A 24419-nucleotide genomic window follows, 5' to 3' on the forward strand; every position below is an offset into this window, starting at 1 on the left:
GTACACCAGAATAACAGAAAGCTGTTAATAAACCATACATATATAATAATATGTCTATGAAATAAACACAGGTATGTACATTAACAATATATATATATATATATATATATATATATATATATATATATATATATATATATATATATATATATATATATATATATATAGACAATAAACAGCACTAATAGCAGAGACCTCTGTGGTCAGCAATCTGAACTAGGTGGACTGTCATCCTTTTAGCCTGCATAATATATGTAGCACCTTCATTCTTTTAGCCTAGAAGATGTATTTTGTATTTTTTAAAGCTGGATGGCTTGTACAGCTTCATCTTTTTTGCTTATAGTTAGATACCATACAATATTTTACATGAGATAATGTACAAGAAATTAGTATTATCTCCATAATGACAAAAAATTGACCCTCATCCTTTTAGCTTTGAGCTCTTCACATATTTTTATTTAGGTCAAGGTTTAGGTTTCAAAAAAAAATATTCATCAATATCTTTTTTTGTCTTATCTATATATGTACAATTGTCAAGGAAATGTAAAGATAATATTTTGATTCCTTATCTTCTTGTAATATAATAGGTATAATAATATGCTACCATCCACCTTCAAAAAAATATAAGCGTAACTTTGTAGTAAGAGTTGCCTAACTCTAAGTATCAAGATGCGGTGATATTGATTAAATTGTGTTTAAAAAAACATCAATCATTATTATACAAATACAAATATTATATAAATATTAACATCACAGAGATCTATTAAAAATAATCTAGAGGTTCATCTCCCTATAACTCCCTATAGAAGGCTCCCAATTTTAGGAAAAAAAATTAAACTTCGTAGGCAAAAATCCTATTTTTATTAAATTTTGTAAAGCCTTTTTTTTGACAGGCGAAATAAAATTAATTGGTATGAACAAATACAATCTTATACTACATTCCACTCATTGTAAATAAATGTCTAATATAGGTGAGGATTCTTCGAATTTCTGTGTTCGTCATACATAGGCGTAACCAGGGGGGTTTTGGGGGTTATAACCCCCCCTTGAGATCTACTTTGAGCTCTATACGCTTAACACCATTATGTGATGTTGACAAATCAAGCCACTTTGAAGTTGCAACCCCCCCCCCTTAGGATCATCCTGGTTACGCCGTTGTCGTCATAAGGAAATATCAATACAAATATTTATAACATATCAAATAAAAAAAATAATAGGATGTGGAGAGCCGAGAAGAAGAAAGAATTTAAATATTAAGTAACTTTTAAATCTTGTAACGCTATAAACGTCACATCTTTATTAATTTATATTTAAATAATTATTTTATTATCATTTCTATTTAATTTATTAATATCTTAACCTTCTGTTTTGGTTTTACTATGTTTTCTTCAAAAAATAGTTGGCACTCTCTTTTTTTTATAAGCTAAATCTTCTGTATTTACATACCTTGCCCGTATTTAAAAGACAGCTAATTTAACCACAGTTCTATGCTTCTGTGCCACGCTTCATTTGACAGTCAGAAACCCTGTTCTCTCATTTTAGTTTTCGCTATATCATCATCATTCTCTTTGCCTTATCCCTATGCGGGGTCGGCTTCCCTAATTGCATTTCTCCACACAATTCTGTCTTGGGTCATATCAATGTTAATCCCCTTTACCAACATGTCCTGCCTTATCGCCTCCCCCCAGGTCTTCTTTGGTCTTCCTCTCCTACTCCTTCCAGGAATCTGCACTTCAGCTATTCTTCGTATTGGGTGATTAACGTCTCGACGTTGAACATGACCGAACCATCTTAACCTATGCTCTCTCATTTTGGCATCAATTGGTGCCACACCTAGACTTCCCCTAATATACTCATTTCTAATTTTATCCTTCTTTGTCACTCCACTCATCCATCTAAGCATTCTCATTTCCGCCACATGCATTCGTTGTTCCTCTTTCTTTTTCACTGCCCAACATTCAGTTCCGTACATCATAGCCGGTCTTATGGCTGTTTTATAGAATTTTCCCTTCAGCTTCATTGGAATTTTTCTGTCACACAACACACCACTCGCTTCTTTCCACTTCATCCATCCAGCCCTAATTCTACTGCATGCATCTCCATCTATTTCTCCATTACTCTGTAATACCGATCCTAGGTACTTAAAACTATTGCTTTTCACAATCATTTCACCATCCAAAGATACCATTTTATTTGTAGTAGCTCCATCTTTAAATGAACATTCCAAATACTCTGTTTTTGTCCTACTAAGTTTTAAACCTTTTTCCTCCAGAGCTTGTCTCCACTGTTCCAGTTTTTGTTCTAAGTCTCTTTCACTATTTCCTACTAACACGACATCATCAGCATACATTAAGCACCATGGAATGTTACCCTGTAGTTTCGCTGTTATCTGGTCCAAAACTAATGAGAATAAATACGGACTAAGCACAGAGCCTTGGTGCAATCCTACTTTCACATGAAATTTATCAGTCTCTCCCACACCTGTCCTAACACTAGTCGTTACTCCCTCATACATATCCCTCACAATCTTTACATATTCACCAGGGACTCCTTTCTTATTGAGTGCCCACCACAGAATCTCTCGAGGAACTCTATCATATGCTTTCTCAAGATCAATGAATACCATATGAGCGTTTGTTTCTTTACTCCTGTATTCAACTGCCTTATAATGAAAATTGCATCTGTTGTTGATCTACCCTGCATAAAGCCACATTGATTCTCGGATATTTCGGTCTCTTCACGTATCCGTCTGTCAATTACTCTTTCCCATATTTTCATGGTGTGGCTAAGCAGTTTTATAGCCCTGTAGTTTGTACATTGTTGTATATCTCCCTTGTTTTTGTAAACAGGTACCAGTATACTGCTTCTCCATTCGTCTGGCATTTGTCCGACTTCCATAATTCTATTAAATAGACCTGCTAGCCACCTTGTTCCTGTCTCTCCCAATGCTCTCCATACTTCCCCAGGAATATCATCTGGTCCTACCGCTTTTCCTTTCTTTATTTTTTGAAGCGCTTGAGCCACTTCCTCGTTGGTTATTTTGGTGACCATTGCTGCTACTGTCTCCGTTGACTCTACAGACTGTCTGTCAAATTCTTCATTTAATAAGCTGTCAAAGTACTTTCTCCATCTCTTTTTGACTTCCCTTTCGTGAACTAGTATTTTATTATTTTCATCACGGATACATCTAATCTGGTTAAAATCTTTTGCTTTCCTTGCTCTCTGTTTGGCTATTTTATATATCTTCGTTTCGCCTTCCCTGGTATCAAGTTGATCATATAGGTTTGAATACGCTTCTGCTTTGGCTTTTGCTACTGCTACTTTCGCTTCCTTTTTCGCCACCATATAGTTTTGAAGATCTGTGTCGGATCTGGTTTCTTGCCATTTTTTATATAATTTTCTCTTCTCTTTTATTTTTCCTTGTACTTCGTTTGACCACCACCAAGTCTCTTTATCCTCAAACTTTTTTCCTGACGTTTTCCCAAGTATTTCAATAGCAGTCTCTCTAATACTACTGGCCATTTTTCTCCAAATTGTATTAGGGCTTCCTTTCATGTTCCAACATATTTTTTCTACTATTCTTCTCCTGAATAGACCTTCTTTCTCATCTTTCAGCAGCCACCATTTGATTTTTTGTGGTCCTCTCCGATATTTTTGTTTAGTTTCGCTTTTTACTTCGATGTCCAGAACAAGCAGCTTATGTTGTTGGCTTACTGTCTCACTCACTATTACCTTGCAGTCCTTGCATTCACGTATGTGTTCTTTCCGTATCATGAAGTAGTCTATTTGGGATTGATGTTGTCCACTTTTGTAGGTAATAAGTTGAGTTTCTCTCTTTTTAAAGAATGTGTTAACAATCGCCATATCCAATGCTGTTGCTAATTCAAGCATGTCATCTCCAGCTTCATTTCTAGTTCCAAAGCCTAATCCCCCATGAATTGTTTCATATCCTGTCTTGGTTTGGCCCACATGTGCATTGAAATCACCTCCTATTATAACTTTCTCCTCTGCTGGAATATCACTCAGTACGTCTCCTAATTGATCATAGAAAGCTCTTCTTTCATTCTCACCCAGACCTGTTTGGGAAGCATACACACAAACAACATTCAATACCTCTTTATCAATTACAAATTTCACTGACATCATTCTATCACTCGTTCTTACAACTTCTACTACGTTATCTTTCATTTCACTATCAGCAATTATACCAACTCCATTTCTAGTGTTACTACTCCCTACATACCACAATTTGTATCCTTCACCTAGTTCTTTCGCCCTTTGTCCTTTCCACCTAGTTTCTTGAATACAAGCAATTTGAACTCTTCTTCGTTTGAGCGCATCCACTAACTCCAGACTCTTACCTGTAAGACTACCAAGATTCCAAGACCCTATCCTGATTTTTCTAACCTGCAATGGTGTTCCCCCTGAGATAGTCCTCACCCGGAGATCCGAACGGAGGCTCATTTTACTTCCGGAACATTTTACCTCAGGAGATGCCATCATTTCAGTATAAGTTTTTACTGCGTTTGGAGAAGGTCTTTTCATTATTATGGCCTGAAAAGATTTTTGGATATTTGATGCCTGAATGCCTTTTCTATCAGCACCATACCCTGCCCTGCACGTTTAGCCAATACACCACCAATGCAACCAAAGTGCAGTATTACCCCACACCCGCCTGCATTTTTCTGTATAGGCCAGGATCCCTACTGTAAGGACTGCCCTATAAGCCAATGTATTGTTGCCCGTATCCCGCCGCTAGGAGGCACGTACTTTGGTAATTTCGGGATACTTGGTAATTTCGGGATACTTCGGGTAATTTGGTAATTTCGGGATTTTAGTTTTCGCTATAATGTTAGGGAAATGTTTTTATACATATAATCTTATTTCTATTTAGTTCGTGTTTCCCTGTAAAATTCATTTTAATTCGTCAATAATCTCTTGAATTTTTGGAATAAACTGAGTAATTTCTGTTCCCCCTTTTGGGAGGGATTTTACTCTTAATCCACATCATCGACGATGAAAACCACGTGGGAATAAACCACAAACTTCAGGTGACTTCAAGCGTTGATTGATAATACCCATATTAATATTTCAATCAACGCTTCAAGACACTAACATGGTCAACATCTAAGTCCTACATACCTCATCCGAAGCCAACAACATCCAACTCCAACCTCCACACAGAAGCAAGCAATCCATCGATACCATAAGTATCATACTGTCTTTGTAAAGCTGTAGGCAGGGTTTACTTGCATATATAAAATATCATTATATTATTTTGTTTTATGATAAATAAATACCTATGTATTTATTCATAGGATCCGTAACAAAACAAAAGTGAAAGATGTCTCAACCCAAGTAGCAAAGCTTACATGGAAGTTCGCCGGACACACCCTACGGCAGAAGGATGAAAGATGGACTAAGATGGTAATACATTGGAGACCATGGAACCACAAACGAAAAAGGGGAAGGCCACAGATGCGATGGTCAGATGACCTGAAGAAACACACTGGGTCAAAATGGATGCAAATTGCCCAAGATAGAGAGGCATGGATGAAGGAAGAGGAGGCCTATATCCAAGGACGGATGTTTAGGGCTGATTAGATAGATAGATAGATATAAATACCTATGATTAGTTAATTTTATGTTTCATCTTCATTTTATTCTTTCATGATTGAGTGACATATTCAGCAGTGGAATTCCTTTAAGCCTTAAAAGAAAAGTATACATGTGTTCTTCCAGTCATTACGTACGGAGCTGAAACACTAACATCAACCAAAGCAAGGGTGTCAAAGCTTAGAATAGCACAGCGGAAAATGGAAAGATCCATTCTAGGAATAAGACTTACGGATTGAGTGAGAAATTTAGAAATCAGGCAAAGACGGGTGTGCAAGATATCATAGAAAGAATAACCAGATTAAAATGGCGTTTCGCCGGACATATAGCGAAACTGACAGGTGGACAAAAGAGTGTTAGAATGGAGACCTCTCATGGACAAGGGAAGCATAGGCAGAACACCAACACGCTGGACAGACGACATAAAAAGAATAGATGGTAGATGAATTCAATTAGTACTTCCTGTGAACATGTCATGAGAATGGTTTTAGAAGGATGGGCCGGTGGAGTAACAGTAACTGGTAGGAAAATCTCCAATTTAAGATTTGCTGATTACACTACACTTATAGCAGCAAATGAGCAAGAAATGTTTGATCTCCTGCGAAGAGTTGAGTACGAAAGCAATAAAGTTGGTCTAAAAATCAATAAACCTAAGACAAAAATAATGGTGGTCGACTGATTCACTATTCAACTGACTAACATGTTAGAAGAATCCCAGATAGTAAACACCTTTGTCTATCTCGGGTATAGTATAACTAAAGATGGCAACTGTGAAGCAGAAGTTCGGAGACGTATTGGTATGGCAAAAAATGCAATGAGTCGCCTAACTAAAATTTGGAAAGACAGATCTATTTCTCAAAATATCAAGATGAGACTGGTGAATGCCCTTGTATTCCCAATATTTCTATACGGAGCAAAGACTTGAACCCTTCGCGCATGCGAGCGCCAAAAAATTGATGCCTTTGAGATGTGGTGCTGGAGAAGAATGCTGCGCATATCTTGGACAGCTCACAGGACAAACCTTTCCATTCTAAACCAACTCAAGATTAAAAAAAGGCTGTCCACAATATGTCTGCAACGAATACTGCAATTCTTTGGTCACGTGGTTCGCAGAGGTGACGACAGTTTGGAGAGATTAATTGTTTCTGGAAACGTTCCGGGGAGAAGATCAAGAGGACGATCACCAACTAGATGGTCTGACCAAATAAAGAATTCAGCTGGAAACTCATTCTGCGAAGCTCTTAGAGCAGCTGAAGATAGAGACCAATGTAGAAACATTGTTAGGAATATTGGAAGGGGGATCACGATCCTCAGTAATGGGGAAACGACAAGAGAGAGAGAGAGAGAGAGAGAGAGAGAGAGAGAGAGAGAGAGAGAGAGAGAGAGAGAGAGAGAGAGAGAGAGAGAGAGAGAGAGAAAGAGAAAGAGAGAGAGAGAAAGAGAGAGAGAGTGTACTTCCTGGAGACGTGCTGAGGAGGCTGATTAAGGCAAGGTGAACTTGTATTTGAGAGAATGAGCTAGGCGAAGCGCAAGGTCCCTATACCATAGGTTGTATGGTAACTTTGACATTGACAAATGAAATATTGTCATCGTGACGTCACCCAGACGATCAATTTTACGAATTGTTTGTAAACATAATAGGATACATGGTTTGGAGGCTATATTTTATTATTAAATATCGTTAGTGTTTTAATTTGTGTTTATATCTTGAGATATAATGTATCTATAGATATCATTAAGTGTTTTTAGTATAATAACTTAAATCCAAAACTCTTTTACAAGAAGTGTTATATACGTTGACGCCTAGCCCTATATATTTCTTTCGCATTTTCTTTAAGCTCCACATACAGTTCTGTAATATCTCTTGCGGTTCTTCACATCAAGTTTACATCATTTGTGTACGTTACAATCTGCTTAGACTTATTGAACAATATATCTAATTAAGCATATTAATAGATCTATTATATGTACCTAATTGTTTCATAAAAAATTATAACTAATACTGCAGTCATCTGAAGATCGTTTGAATAAACAATTATACAGTAAATGAATATATAAAATGGGAAAAATTCCCTTTATTGCACTGAAATTCTATTTCTGTTATAATTTACTGTTAATGTAAAACTTCACAGGTACCTATTGAATAGAATCATGTTTTAATAGTTTTAGATATTATAATCCAGTACCTAACGTAATCAGATGCTCTTATGTTAAACTTAAGGGAAAAACTACTAACTTTGATAGGTACAGAAATCTTTAGTTGAATCTCTTTTTCACCATGGTTTACAACACATGTTAGAAGGAATTTATAATAATGTACTACATGCATTATCCCCAATTCAAAATGATTATATACCTACTCAAAATCATTTAACAAAGTAATTTGTATTCAACCCATTATCAATATACCTAGGATATTTGAATGATTTAGTCCCATAACACAAGAAAGAATCTACTTCTGCTTTAATTAAGTAGTAATGCTATTCTACTGCATAAATTTAATTGCAATTATATTCTATGATTTTTCTAACTCTACAGGTATCTACGACATTTTTTAAAGAATATATTAAATAAATAGTCATTAAAAATCCAAACGTATTTTTTTAAATATACATATATTTTTTCAATCATTAAAAAGATTCCTACTTTCCGAGTTTATTTCAATGAGTGAAGTGATTGAATTTGAATGCAGCATTCTGGGTGACGTCACTCCCGCCATTAGATTCTCGACGCTGATTGGTGGAAAGTTACCATGCAACCTGTCTATTTATGAACCTTGGGCGAAGCGTAAACCGTAGGCTCCTATAGTTAGTTGGAAGTTTTATTGTTCTCCCAGCCATCTGTGGTAGCTCTATCGTTACACATTGGCGCCAAACGAGTATTATAGGTTGTATGACGCCATCATTACAATCTACACAATCTACATATTTTTTAAGAAAGTCGCAAATGAAGTAAATGCATTGATGATTTGTGGAAATGCACAAATTTCCATCATTACAAGAATATTAGTCTACCTGACCTACCTGATCAAAGGCCGGAAATATATAATCGGCGAACTGTATCTCGGCTATTGTAGTCGATCCCATTACAGCAGCGCCTATCGCGAACCCGGCTATTCCTTGCTCGCAAAGCGGCGTATTAAAAACTCTATCCTTTCCGTATTTATCCCTAAGTCCCATTGTACACCTAAACACACCCCCGAATCCGATATCTTCTCCAAATATAAGGGCAGAGTCGTCAGTCTTTAGTGCGGTATCTAGTGCATTGTTGATGGCTTGGAACATGTTCATTTTCGTTGTTTCACCTAAAAAATTTAAACACTAAGGTATACAAAGTAACATAGGTTAGGCAATATTTAAGAAGAGAATCAGCACACATGTATAAATGTTATGTTTATGACCAAAAGTTAGGTATACAAAATTATGCCTAGTTACAAACTACACTACCTACTTATTACTTCAATAATTTAAATGTTTTTCCAACTTGTGTGTTATAAAACCAAACAGGAGCGTCATTTGAAATTTTGATAGAGGGGGGCAAGCATTATATATACAATACACTTATATGCAAACATAATACAAAATTGATCTATTTTTTGTAAATTTCAGTCATTTTCAGCTATCAAATGACGCCTCTGAAACCAAGCGGAAATAAGTTGACCAAATAATCAGGGAACGATGTTTATTTATTATTTTCCTTTCTTTTACGTTCCCAAAAAGAGGGCCAGAAGAACAAGAAATATCAGAAAGATAAAAATAGGGCAAACCGACTGAATCGACAAGTCAAGCAGGCACTAATAAAACACAGAAGCCAAAAGTAAGACAAATAAAAAAGAATGTGTGTGTACTTTGTACGCACGTAAAAAGTTATACTTCTATTATATGATTTCAACGAAATAAATATACTTAAAACAGTTTATTTCTATTTTATTTAATTATTAAACTAATTTTGATATTACCACTTTCAAAAAAATTTTATTAAAACAATATCAAAAATTAAAAAAAAAGAATCGTCCGTATCCGGATTTGAACCCGGGACCTCCGCGATGCGTAGTCGAATGCTCTACCAATAACCCATCAGGGCTTTGTGTACACAACTTCTCGGACGTAATTACAAACCACGGTGACAAATAGATCAAGTGATGTATAAAAATATAAAAATGTTTAATACTTATGATCTTACTCCCGAGGAAGACAAATCCAAAGCCACAAAAATTATAATAAATATATTTATTTACTAAAAACACTAACACATTCTTTTCAAACCTTATTTGCACTGATGCATATATAACTTGAATGATTTAGCAATTACCAACATACTGTCTTTGTGCGCATGCGCCCAGAATAATAAAAATTCACTCTCAATCGCGCCTAAAGAAGTATAACTTCAAAAATAATTACGTAAAAGAAATGAAAGAAAGGAGCCAAAATATGCAAGAAATATGGAGGCTCCAAAGAACTTTAAGAAACGATAGAAAACCCATTCCCCTACTACACGTAGAAAAAGGAATCGTCTACTCAGTAGAAGAGAAAGCAGAGGTGATGAGAAGGACCCATGAAAGAAAGTGTACACTGAATTATTACGAAGACGAAAACATAGACTTTATCCAAGAAGTAGTCGAAGAAACAGAACTAGAAACGCCCGAAGAACAAGAAGAAATACTAAATCCCACATCATCAATTGAAATAAGTAAACTGATCAGACAAAGTTAACCAAAGAAAGAAAACACCTGGTCCAGATGAAATTAATAACAGAGCTCTGAAGTATCTTTCTTCGAAAGCAGTTGTGTATTTGACAAACATAACAAACGCAATACTAAGATACAGGTGTAGCGACACGCCTCAATTACTATTTTACTATTTTTTTAATTGCTAATTTTAAATATTAACTTTCCTTTCTAAACGAAATAATATGGGTCGTTTAAAATGCACATGTGTTTCGCTCCTAATATAGAAAACCAGAATGTATAAAATGAATGGCTTTTTCATGGGAAACACAAATTCCATAATAAATTACGGTACCAGATTAGCCACCCTCTTTATGTCAAGTTCTTAAAAACCACAGAAATGTTTTCAGTTTTTAAAACGCCAGATTTAATAAATTGTCGCCTGTCTGGCCATATGGTAGAACCACATAATGACAGATTAGTGTTTGTGGTCTAGTTCAGTCGATACACAGCCTCCAGCCGGTTCACACAACCCAGCAGGCGTCGGTCGGTCATAAACCCTCGCTGGGCAAAAGAATAACAAACTCTTACGAGATATAAACAAAGCACGCCTTTTTTACCAAAAATAAATAAATATATTATTGACAGTTGTTTGCGTTTTATTAATATTATTCTATTTATGTGTTTCCGTGAACACTACGGAACACAGGCTCTTCTCAAACCTATAGAAGGAAGATCATAATATAATAATGATACCCAAGCCAAGAAATAACTACATATTTCCTCAAAATTACAAGCGGAATAGCTGACTTCCAGCAGTCAGTAAGATAGTAAAGTGATTCATCCAAACCAGACTTCAGTCAGAGAGACAGGCTAAGATTAATCCCAAAAGCACAATTCAGATTCAGAGCTCAACATTCCAGCGAACTACAAGTACTCACACTAACAGAATAAATAGCAGCTGGATTTAACAAACAGTACACAAGAGCAGCCTTCCTGGATGTAAGTTAAGCCTACGACAGAGTGTGGCATGAAGGACTGACATACAAAATGAGAGATTATTGATACGGCGGTGCCATGACGAAACTCATCTCTTCGTGCCGAAGGAGGTTCCGGGTCCAGATAGGACCAGATCTGTCTGAATACGAATTCCCGGAAGATGAAGTACCACACGGGACAGTCTTATGTAATTTATGTTTTATGACTTATTTTTTCATTTTAATATATAAATAGGAATAAGGAAATAAAGCAAGCAGTAAAAAAGAAGAAAGAAATGTGGAAGCGATACATAAACACAAATGAAGAGCAAGACAGAGACGAATACAGAAGACAGAAAAATATAGTGAAAGAACTAAGTAGTAAAAGTTGCGAAGAAGAAGAGCTGGAAGGAATTCGGTGAAGAATTGAACGAAGGTTTTGGGAATAACAATAAACAGTTTTGGAATAAAATAAGAAGCATGAAAGGAACAAAAAGGAAACAAATAAGAGGAATTAGAAATGAGCGAAATGAATTGAAAACAAACATACAGGACATACTAACCATATGGAATAAGCACTATAAAGAAAAATTCGAGGCAAGCAACCAACAAAATGAGGAGAGAGGACAGCAGGAAAGAGGATAGGGACAATAGAGTAGACGAAATTCATATCAAAGATATTGAAGAAGGATTGGCAAGAATAAAGATTGGAAAAGCGGGAGGTGCAGATGACATAGATCCGGAGATGATGAAGTACGTGGGAGAACGAGGCAAGTTTTGGCTACTGGAAATAATGAGGGAAGCATGGAGAACAGAAAAGATACCGAAATATTGGGAAGAAAATTTATTGATACCAATACACAAGAAAGGAGATGAAGCGGAATGTGATAACTATAGGGCTATATGCTTATCATCAGCTTATATACACCGGGATAATAGAAAGGAAGCTCAGGAAAGAACTGAAGGGAAAATTAGAAGAAGAACAAGCTGCTTTTAGGAAGGAAAGAGGAACAACAGATAATATATACATACTCAGAAATATAATTGAAAGGAAAAACGAAATAAGAGAAGACTTATATATTACGTTTATAGATACTAAAGCTGCTTTTGATTCTATAAAAAGAGAAGTAATATGGTCAGTAATGGAAGACCTGCAAATCCCGCAAAAGATAGTAAGCGTGGTAAAAAGTACATATAGAAACATACTTGCTAAAGTACAAATAAACGGAAACAGATCGCCAATAATAAACTTAAGGAGAAGAATAAAACAAGGGGACAGTCACAGCCCAGTTTTTTTTATATTAGTAATGGATAGAGTAATGAAGAGCGCTAAAAGAAAGTCAAGGCAATTACAGTCAACAATAGGGTACAGGAATTTAGTACCAGTGAGAATGGAGGGATTACTATATGCAGATGACCTAGTAATAATAGCAGACAATAAAGAGAAAATACAAAAATTAATCGATATCTGGGTGGAAGAAATAGGAAATTTGAAAATGGAGGTAAATGTAAAGAAAACGAAGACCATGATAGTAGCCCAAAAGAAAAGGGAAGAAATAAACCAAACGATATTTAGGTTCAAAAACGAAATAATAGAAATAGTCTCGACGTTTGAATACCTGGGAATAATAATATCAGAGGTTAGAAAGCTAGATCAATAAATCTCATACAGGGTGAAAAAAGCAAATAAGTTTACTATGCACTAAATAAAACAATATTTGGAAAGGAAGAAATAGATAAAGAAATAAAACTGAAGGTATACAATGCAATATCTGTACTAACTTTAATATTTGCAAGTGAGACATGGGTAAACAATGCAAAAATAGACAGTACAATAAACGCAGCGGAGATGAAGCAGCTGAGAAAAATAGCAGGAAAATCGAAATTGGACAGAATTAGAAATGAAGATATTAGACAAAGACTGAAACAGGAATCGATAATAACCAAGATCCAAAAAAGAAAATTAAAATGGTATGGACACATTAACAGAATGGACCAAGGAAGACTACCAAAGAAGATGATGGAATCAAAAAGATATGGTAAAAGAAGGAAAGGGAGGCCAAGGAAGAGATGGATCGATCAGATTATAGAAATTGGACAGGAAAAAGGAAAAACACTTCAACAAATTAAAGAGTTAGCAAAGGACCGCAAGAAATGGAAGATCTGGATAGAGGATGAATAAAACCTTCGACGCCCCTGAGGGGCATAAGGAGTTTCAAGAAAGAAGAAGAAGAAGAAGATATATAAATAGTGAAGACAGAAAAATATGAATTTTCCATTGAATGAAAGAAGAACAATATACCTTTTAATGGAAAGGAGTGGCAGTTTACTAATATACATTTTTTGATGGACACCTAGAAGTTTTTAAAAGGCTTATTTGCAGAAAATAATTCATTTATTTTGATCGATTATATAGAAAATTTCAATTTCTTTATATTTACTCGGTTTTTGGATATTAACACTAATTAAACTATCTTTAATATATTTATAAAACCTTTCACAACCAAATAGTTATTGCTTGTAAAAACAATTGGGCAATTAAGATAACTACGTCATGAACTACTGATAAAACAAGTTACAGAAATATTAAGTAAATGAGTTAACAACTAGCTTATGAAAAACATGCAATTTTTTCATTTCTTGAATTAGCATAATAATATAATATACGGATACACAATACTTGACACACTTAATGATGTTACGGGAAGCAAAAAAGTGTTATTTGGATAATAGTCCAGAAAAATAGGGCAAAAAGTACCCTGTTGGTAGTGTTGGGGACTGTAATCCGGCAAGATATCTGACAAGTTTTTTTGGGTATTAAGGACTTCGATAACCAAAACGTTTGTTTCCTGCAGTGAGTTTGGTGGACTTCGTAAATTGTTAACATTTTAATGTCAAAAAGGCACAATTTTAAGAATCATTTTAATGATATACGAGGTATGTCAAAAATATGAATTTTGCTCAAGAATAAAGTTGGTACCTTCATATTTCACAATATCGAAAATTGTTATTAAAGTGTTGTTTGGAATTAAAAATTATGTTCTAATATGTAATTATACTCTTCTCTTTGAAAAAAAGTATTTGAATTTTTTTCTCAAATTACGGATACCCAACATCATTTTTTTCTATTTATGATAACGCTGTTATTATTAATTTTACGAAAAAAGTTATTCTTTATCAAAGTTCTGCATATTCCAAAAACTAAGACGCGATTATAAGATATCAAATTTTATCTATTTTATACGAGGTATGTCAAAAAATATGAATTTCGTTCAAGAGTAAAGTACCGTTATATTTCACAATATTTAAGATTATTGTTATACAAAATTGTTCGGAATTAAAAACTATGTCTGAAAAGGTACTTTACCCTTGAACGAAATCCATATTTCTTGACCTACCTTGTATAAAATTGATAAAATTTGATATTTTATAATTGCATATTAGTTTTTAGACCATGCAGAACGTTTTATAAACAATAACTTTTTTCGTAAAATTAATAATAACGGCGTTATCATAAATAAAAATGATGTTGGGTATATGTAATAAGAAAAATCTGTAATTACATATTATTACATAATTTTTAATTCCAAACAACTTTTCTTAATAACAATTTTCCATATTGTGAAATTTAAATTCAAAATTCATATTTTTTTAACTTACATCGTATACCTACTACTGACAAAACTTGATATCTGATGATTGCATCTTCGGTTTTAGACCATGAAGAGCATTTTATAACTAATGACTTTTTTCATAAAATTTATATTAAATAATTACACTTTTATAAAAAAGAACTTTTTTATAATAAAACCTTTTTATTATTTATAGGAAAGAATATAAAATAATTTAACGATAAACGATTTAATGATAAAATGCTTAAAAATCCAAAAATTACACTAATAAAAAGTACTTTTTATAATATCACGGTTTTGTTATTGTACATGTACATAATATGTATATGTACATATTATGTAGGACACAACATGTTTGGAAAGAATAATTAGCTTATAAAATATGAATTTTTAGTAGGTGTATTAACTGTTATTTATAATTATTATCATTCCAAAAATTACACTAGTATAAAATAGTATTTTTTATAATATCATGGTTGTTTAAAATGGTATATATAATTTTAAGTATATAAACTTTTAATTATTTATTAAAACAATTAAAAAAAAGATACGCAACAGCCGGGTTCCAACTGGGGACCTCTCGATCTGCAGTCTAATGCCACTGAGGCACCATCAATTTGTAGATATCGATTTATTAACGTACTTTAAAATATCATTGCATTAGTCACATTTTTAAAATAGTTTGAAATTAAAAAAAAAGCGATTTATCCATAAAGTGTGATTTAGTCCTGTCGCCAGGGGGGTACAACGGCCTCCTTAATTCAGATGGACTTACCCAAGTTTTTTTTATGTATTTTGACCCGTAGAACACGAATTTTTTGGGTAACAGTTGATCCGGATGTCGATAAGATTGTTATAAACAAAGAACTTGAGGAATTACATAGCAGCGATTTTTCGCAAAACAAAATATTTTTTTGTATTTTTTGGGTGATTTTCAGCAAAAAATGGTCTTACAAGTTTTTTCGTAGGCCGCGTAGTTTTCGAGACAAACGCGGTTAAACTTTCAAAAAATCGAAAAAGTGTAATTTTTGAACCGAAATAACTTTTGATTAAAAAATAAAATAGCAATTCTGATTACTGAATTTGAAAGTTCAAGTCAAATTCTATCGGTTTTGATTATTTGCATTGCTAAAAAATAAGTTTTTATTTGTTAAATAAAGGTATAAACACATAGTGTTTCCCGGGCCCAATGCATGCGTTTTAATGGACGTAATGTATGTAGAAATTCTGTATGCGCGCCTACTCGTTCAATTTCAAATTAGAAATGCATTGAAAACATCATTCAATCACTATGTGTTGATAGCTTTGTTTAACAATAAAAAAATTAATTTCTAGCAATGAAAATAATCAAAACCGATAGAATTTTACTTGAACTTTCAAATGCGGTAAGCAGAATTGCTATTTTATTTTTCAATCAAAAGTTATTCGGGTTCAAAAATTGCAATTTTTCGATTTTTTGAAAGTTCAACCCCGTTTATGCCGAAAACTGTGCATCCTACCAAAAAACTTGTAAAATAATTTTTTGCTTAGAATGACCCAAAGAATACAAAAACATGTTTTGTTTTGCGAAAAATCGCTGTTATGTGATTCCTCAAGTTCTTTGTTTATAACAATCTTATCGACATCCGGATCGACTGTTACCCAAAAAAATCGTGTTCTACGGGTGAAAATACATAAAGAAAACTTGGGTAAGTCCATCTGAATTAAGGAGGCCGTTGTACCCCTACTGGCGACAGGACTAATTGGTCAGTGGGGTAAAGCTTTGTAGATCCGTTATATAAGTAATAGATAGTAATAAAGATTAATAACAAAAATTGTAGTCAACTTTGATTACAGATTGATAATCAGTAATCGTAAATTGTAAGTTTTAGACAATATATTCAGCCATGGCTTACTTAAAATTTGGAAAGATTTAGACCCGTAATTATTAATAATTTTGCTCTGAAAAATGAAAATATCTCGAAAACTAATAAATTTACACATAGGGAATGTTATACAAAAATTATAGTATGGTAATGGTACTTTTCGATAATAATATAAAATACAGGGTGTTCTATTTAAAATTACTGAGAAAATAATGTACTTGCGTTTTGACTCATCCTGTATTCAATATAAAGAAAATTAGCAAAACAAACATTTACGAAAATTTTGACAATAAATAAAAAATTATGACGTCAATAAACTATTGACCATGTGCTTGCTTTTATTTATACAGCTAGTTAAACCTGTTACGATTTTCATATAAAATTGGTTATAACTTTGTAAATACCCCATATAACATACCAAACCTTAATATTTTTGTAATCGAAAAGTTACGAAGATTTCGAATATAAAATAAAATTCAGGGTGTTCTATTTAAAAAAACATAAGTTTGGTCTGCCACTATGTTATCGAACACCCTGTAACATTCTTACTAATTTTGTAATATGAAGCTCAAAGTTCGCTACAATTTTTAAACGCTTTTATTTAGTTCAATAGTTTGCGTCAAATCTTTAGACGTTAATTTGACTGCCTTTTCTTCAATGCAAATGAATGAAAATTTGCAGACATAATATGCATTCGCGGGAACAATACAGGAATAGTCAATAAAAAAATTTTTTCATGTTTATTAATTGTTTAAATAAAAAAACGATTTTAATGGAAAACGCTTAAATTCTCTTGTTTTTTACAAAATAAAAACTTGAAACTTACGGATTGTACCGGGTGTCCCAATAAGAATGGCTCTCGGCCATATCTCAGGAACCGTTTATAGTAGAGCTTTGAAATAAAAAATTTTATAACAAAAGTTGCCTCAGGAAAAGCCTGGAAATTATTTTCGTAATTGTGGGTCCACCGCTAGAGGACGTAATTGAATATCAAAAATAAAAAAATCTAAATTTTACAAAATTTTCCTAATGAAGGGGCACTGAAAATCCGATTATTGTATTCTTCATCAAATTCTGCGCATATTTGATTTAACAAGTTTAACTCTACCTTTGCAAATAAGAGGTGAGGGTGAGTGGGAACCTTGTTATGAAAAAATGGCTGTAAGTCTGGTTCTGCTAAATCAAATTTTGAAAACTGGATCTTGTTGAAGACAGATATTTTTCTTCAATGTAAGTGTGATAATTTTGAACCATCCTAATAAGTAATAAGCCAGCTGGGAGGCGTTATTTAATTTTTTTAGAAATCTAGTTTTCTTTGGAAAATATTAAATACAAGTATGCATTTTTAATCATACTTTATAAAATTAGATTAAATTAGCAATAGAATAGCGAAAACGGCATGTCGATACCTTTTTTCTATCTCAAGATATCTCGGGAAACGTGTAAATTTTATACATAACTGTTACTATCACCGGTAAACTAAGTTAATGAAAAGTAGTGTGCTGTGGAAAAAAACAAAGTAACATTTTCCAGATGTCAACGTATAAAAATATAATTAATTAAAACAACAATATAAAGAGAAACAATCTACTAAAATTAAATATAACACAGAACAAAAAGAACTACTTAGTGACGACCTAAATATTCAAATTGTTGCCCATCATACACTACTCTAGAATACATTATCCAGAGAATACTAAACGCCATTCAAAGCATATCGAGAGCAGAAATTGAGACTGCTGTTCAATCTACTCTTGAAAGAGTAAATGTTTACAACGGAAATGATGGGCAAAAATTTGAACGTTTATGTCATCACTAAATAGTTGTTTTTATTTCTTTGTAATAGGGCTTTTCAACGCTTCTCATTTGTTTCGAGCCTCTGTCATATGCCGTATAATCCGTGTATAATATTAATATACGAGATATGAACGAGGCTCGAAACAAATGAGAAGCGTTGAAAAGACCTAATATACGTTGACAGCTGGAAAATGTTTCTTTGTTGTTTCCATAACACACTACTTTTAACGAATTTCGTTTACCGGTGACAGTAACAGTTATGTTTTTAAATTTACACGTTTTGTAAGATATCTCGAGATAGAAAAAAGGCATTAACATGCGGTTTTCTCTATTCTGTTGCTAATTTTGTCTAATTTTGTAATATGCTATTAAAAATGCATGTTTGTATTTAATATTTTCCAAGGAACACTAGATTTCTGAAAAAAATTAAATAACGCCTTCTAGCTGGCATATTACTCAGTAAGTTGGTTCGAAATCATAACTTTTACATTGACGAAAAAGATCTATCTTCAACAAGACCAAGTTTGCAAAATTTGATTAAGCAGAACCGGACTCACAGCCAGTTTTTCAGAACAAGGTTCCCACTCACCGCCACCTCTTATTTCCAAAGGTAGACCTAAACTTGTCAAATCAAATATGTGTAGAATTTTATGAAGAATACGACGATTGGATCTCCAGTGCCCCTTCATTAGGAAAATTTTGTAAAATTTAGATTTTTTAATTTTTGATATTCAATTACGCCCTCTAGCGGTGGTCCCACAATTATGAAAATAATTTCCAGGCTTTTCCTGAGGCAACTTTTGTTATAAAATTTTTTATTTCAAAGCTCTACTATAAACGGTTCCTGAGATATGGCCGAGAGCCATTCTTATTGGGACACCCGGTACAGCTAATGATATGAACAATACATAATTTTACTTTTTACGTTAATTTTATACGTTATGCTTTATAAATAAACAATAAAGTTTCAAATTTTTTGCCGATTCCGACTACTTTTCATGTTAGTACATCATAATATGTTTTATACATATTTTAATAAACATGACGATATATTTTAATGTTTGAAAAGTGTAAGACTAAAAAGTAAAAAATAAAAAAATATGAAAAAAAAATTTTAAGAAAAGCTTTTCTTTAGTTACGAGTGACTAATATTATAAAGCAATCAACTAAAAAGCAAAAAATAAAAAAAAAATGAAAAAATCTACATTCGTTAAAGAAAAGCGTGAGGCGAAAACCGTTTATTCGATGAACACGCGCCACGATTTTCTTTGACGGATGTGTTAGATTTTTTCAATTTTTTTTTATTTTTTGCTTTTTAGTTGATTTTTTTATATTTTTAATTTTAGAATAGAATAGAATAGAAATATGCTTTATTGTCATGAAAAATTGTACAATTTTATCGACAAAGCTTATAAAAAGTCAAGACAACAAAACAATAACAATCAAATTTACTAAAATTACATAAATCGTCAATATATTTACAATAATAACAATAATAATGAAGTTAAACAGAAGTAGTCAATTGCAAAATTTAAGTAAATTGCAAATGCATAGTCTACCTAGTAATTAATAAGTTTAAAAGTTAAGCTGCTGCATATGACACCCAAATATAGACAAAAAAAATGATAATAAAAATACTACTTGTGCAAAGGGTACTGTAATTTCTTAGTTATTGATTAAGAAAATCTTCTACTGAATAATATGGTCTTTCAGATAGGTAGGCTTTTGTCAGTTTACGGAATTTGGGGAAAGATGCTGCAGATTTAAGTTGTAGAGGGAGATGATTGTAAAGTTTTTTTGCGGAATATAATATAGATTTCTTTACTAACTCAGAGGACGGGGTCGGCATATAGACGTCAAACGTAGAATTTCTCGTGAAGTAGTCATGATTAGGTCTTGGTGGAAAGACATGTAGATGTTTACGAATTAAGCAAACAGTTTCTAAAATATACAAAGATGGAAGGGTTAAAATTCTGTGATCTTTGAAGTAACTTCTGCAATGTGTTGTTCTTCTGAGGCCAAACAGATATCTAATTGCTCTTTTTTGTAATTTGAAAATAACATCGAATTGGGCAGCTGTACCAGAACCCCAAAAAGGAAGACCATAACGAAGATGTGACTCGAACAAAGAAAAATATGTTATTTTGGAAGATGCTAAATTTAGTTCATTCGAAACAGATCTTATAGCATAGCAAGCTGAGGATAGTTTCTTCCTTAACAAATCGATATGGTGGGACCATTTAAGGTTGCTGTCTAAAAAAATACCAAGAAATTTCACAGAATCAACGGTACTGATCTGGCTGTTATTAAGAGGTAAAGGTTGAAGGACTCCTTTATAAGACAATGCTACTGTTTTATCTACGTTAAACGAGAGTAAATTAGAGTCAGACCAGGTTTTTATTGTAAGTAGATCAGAAGTTATAGTAGCATGAAGAGTTGCAATATTTGAGTTGCTCCAAGTGATACTGGTATCATCAGCAAAAAGAAAGATTTTTCCATCGATTTTTAAACTAGTGATGTCATTAATAAAGATAAGGAAAAGTAGAGGACCCAATACTGAACCTTGAGGTACCCCACATACAATGTTTTTGAGACTAGAGTCTGTATCATTTGCTCTAACCAGTTGTTTCCTATCATCCAAGTAAGATTGGAACCAATCTAAAGAAATACCTCGAATTCCGTAGAAATTTAGTTTTCTTATCAAAATGTTATGATTTACACAATCAAAAGCTTTGGCGTAGTCACAAAAAACGGTGGCAGTGTGAAGATTATTGTTCAGTGCTTGATAAACCTCATGTAGTACAGAAAAGATGGCATCAGTGGTGCATTTATTATTTAAAAAGCCGAACTGATTTTGTGATAAAATGTTGTTTTCAACTAGAAAGGACATAAGTCGGGCTTTTATGAGTCTCTCAATAATTTTGGAGAGTACCGGTAGTAGTGCAATAGGTCTATAATTGCAGGTATCAGATATTTCACCACCCTTATGAAGAGGAATAATGATGGCTGTTTTCAGGCACTCTGAAAATTTACCTTTCTCAAAGGAATCATTAATTAGTGAGATGAGGACTTCTAACATATTTTCTGGGAGATTAGAAAAAATTTTTATCGATAGACCATCAGTACTACAGGAGGATTTGCTTTTGATACTATTGATTGTTTGGATCAGTTCAGATTTATCGACTGGTTTTATAAAGAATGAATTCGAGACCTTTCTTGAATTAGGGAGATAAGCAATGGGATCTTGTTGTGGCAAAATAGTTGATGTCACTCGTAACTAAAGAAAAGCGTTTCTTAAAAATGTTTTTTTCATATTTTTTTATTTTTATTAAGTTTTATCGCTATACATTACTATAACGGATCTACGGAGCTTCACGCCACTATATAATTAATTACCCTGTATAATAGCAGTTAAATATTGCATTGTTAGCTAGTTCTAAGCTATCCTGAAAATTTCAGGTGTCTAGGTAGCCTAGAACTATTTTTAAAATGGATTACAAAATTTGCGGAGTCCGTGACACCAACCAAGCCAAGTATATAAAAAGGTTTTAAAATGGTTCCAAGTTATGCAGACACACGTAGGTATTACGCACTTACGCAAATTATATTGGCAACATGAAATTTGACAACTTGCATCAAAATAGCATGAAAAATAGAACATGTTTAGACAGTTTTACATTATGCTATTTTCATGCTAGGCAAGAGTCATGCAAGACAAATCACGCAACTGCGCATGCCCACGCGCTATTTCCATGCAATTCCTGTGCTAGACGAAAATTAAAACATGTTCTATTTTTCATGCTATTTTGATGCAAGTTGTCAAATTTCATGTTGCCAATATAATAAAATTTACAGTTTAGAATAAAACTTAACCTTATTGTGTAAATTTAAATGTTATTTATTGGAAGTAACAATAATTTGTGATTTATCTTCTTCTTTACGTGCCATCTCCGCGACGAAGGTTGGCAATCATCATTGCTATTCTCACTTTTGACTTTGACACTACAGCCCGAAAGAGTTCAGTTGAGCTGCATCCAAACCATTCTCTGAGATTTCTCAGCCAGGACATTTTTCTCCTACCTATGCTGCGCCTTCCTTGAATCTTTCCCTGCATAATTAATTTTAGGAGTTCATATCTGTCACCACGTGATATATGACCCAAGTATTGAAGTTTTCTTATTTTGATGGAATCCAGTATCTCCCTGCTGTTCTGTGTTCTCCTTAGTACTTCATCATTGGTTATTCTGTCTGTCCAGGAGATTCTCAGCATTCTTCGATACGTCCACATCTCAAATGCTTCCAATCCATTGAGGCATTGTTTATTGAGAGTCCATGTCTCCACACCATACAAAAGAACAGAAAATATATAGCATTTTAGTACTCGCTTTCTAAGATTTAGGCTGAGGTCTCTACTACATAATATTTGTTTCATATTAGTGAATGCACTTCTAGCCTTTTCTATTCTAATTCGGATTTCTTTGGTATAATCGTTTGTTTCAGTAATGTTTGTTCCTAAATAGTTATAATTCTGAACTCGTTCTATTGTTTTATTATTTCCGTGTAGATTGATGTTTCTAATATTTTTCTTTGATATAACCATGAATTTCGTTTTCTTTATGTTTAGTGGCAGACCAAATTCTTCACTCGTTGTAACAACCTTATCTAAAATTCTTTGTAGATCTGTAATAGTTTCTGCTATTAGTAGTGTCATCGGCGTATCTAATTTCACATATGGGTAGGTCATTTATTTGTATGCCTGCTACTTTATCTTCTAATGCTTTTTTGAATATTTCTTCTGAGTATGCATTAAACAGTGATGGCGACAAGACACAGCCCTATCTAACGCCTCTTTTGATTTTTATTTTATTGGTGTTTAAATTATTTATTCTTATGACAGCTTCTTGTTCATAATACAGATTATTTATTATTCTTATATCCCGTGTGTGATTTATACTTGAATATATTTAATGTTAGACTGAAATTTCCAACTGAAATATCTAAAGTTAATGTTTTGGTATATTTCTTTTGTTGGCAACAATGAAAGCGATATTAAAAATTGCACAGAAATAGCTCTGATGTAAAAAGGTCAGATTAGGCAAGAGCTATGCCATGCAAGACGGACCTACATAGCATGAGACTTGCATAGCCTTGATGGTAAAGCTGCTTTTTAATTTTTCGTCTAGCACAGGAACTGCATGGAAATAGCGCGTGGGCATGCGCAGTTGCATGATCTGTCTTGCATGGCTCTTGCCTAGCATGAAAATAGCATAATGTAAAACTGTCTTTATGGTTGACAGGTTTTTGATAGTCATCGGCTTACTGCATTTAGACAAATGTAGGTAGACAAATGTATGAGTTTTGTTGAGAAGAAACAGATAGAGTAACATCAGAAAAAAAAAGAATTCTTTCTTTTTTCTAAAAGTATATTATTGATGTAGTTGTTTGCCGAAAAGATCTTAGTTTCTGACCTTGTATTATTTAAAATTATTTTTATTTATTGTAGGGATATACAGTTTAAAATATGTTGTTGTTTATTTAATTTATTTAAATTGTTGAAATTAATGAAAAATGGAGACAACCCTGTAATTCGGCGAGATAAACAAGTAATTTGTTTAATAACGGATGTGCAATGTACCGTATCTACGTGGATGCTATGTGGAAAATTAAAACCCAAAACATATAAATGAAGCTCCGAAATTAAGTTTTTTTGTTCATATTGCAGATTGTGAACTCAGATGTTAAAATATATGGGACAAAACAGAAAAGTGTATATGTAGGTGGTGTACTACATTGCAGAATTGTAGGGAAAGAACTGGCTTTACCTAACTAAAAATAAACTATTTTTTAACTGGATGATCTAGTTAAA

General features: G+C 33.2%; 1 protein-coding gene across 1 annotated transcript in view; it reads right to left on the bottom strand.

Annotated features, from left to right (window-relative positions):
- LOC126880647 (2-oxoisovalerate dehydrogenase subunit beta, mitochondrial) overlaps window positions 1-24419 on the bottom strand; it is an 81308-nt gene that overhangs the window by 50355 nt on the left and 6534 nt on the right. The window contains exon 2 of the mRNA XM_050644689.1: window positions 8640-8920. Within this exon, the coding sequence (XP_050500646.1) occupies window positions 8640-8920 (281 nt within the window). The remainder of the gene's footprint in view (window positions 1-8639; window positions 8921-24419) is intronic.

Source organism: Diabrotica virgifera, chromosome 2 (genome assembly GCF_917563875.1).
Source record: "Diabrotica virgifera virgifera chromosome 2, PGI_DIABVI_V3a".
NCBI lineage: Eukaryota > Metazoa > Arthropoda > Insecta > Coleoptera > Chrysomelidae > Diabrotica > Diabrotica virgifera.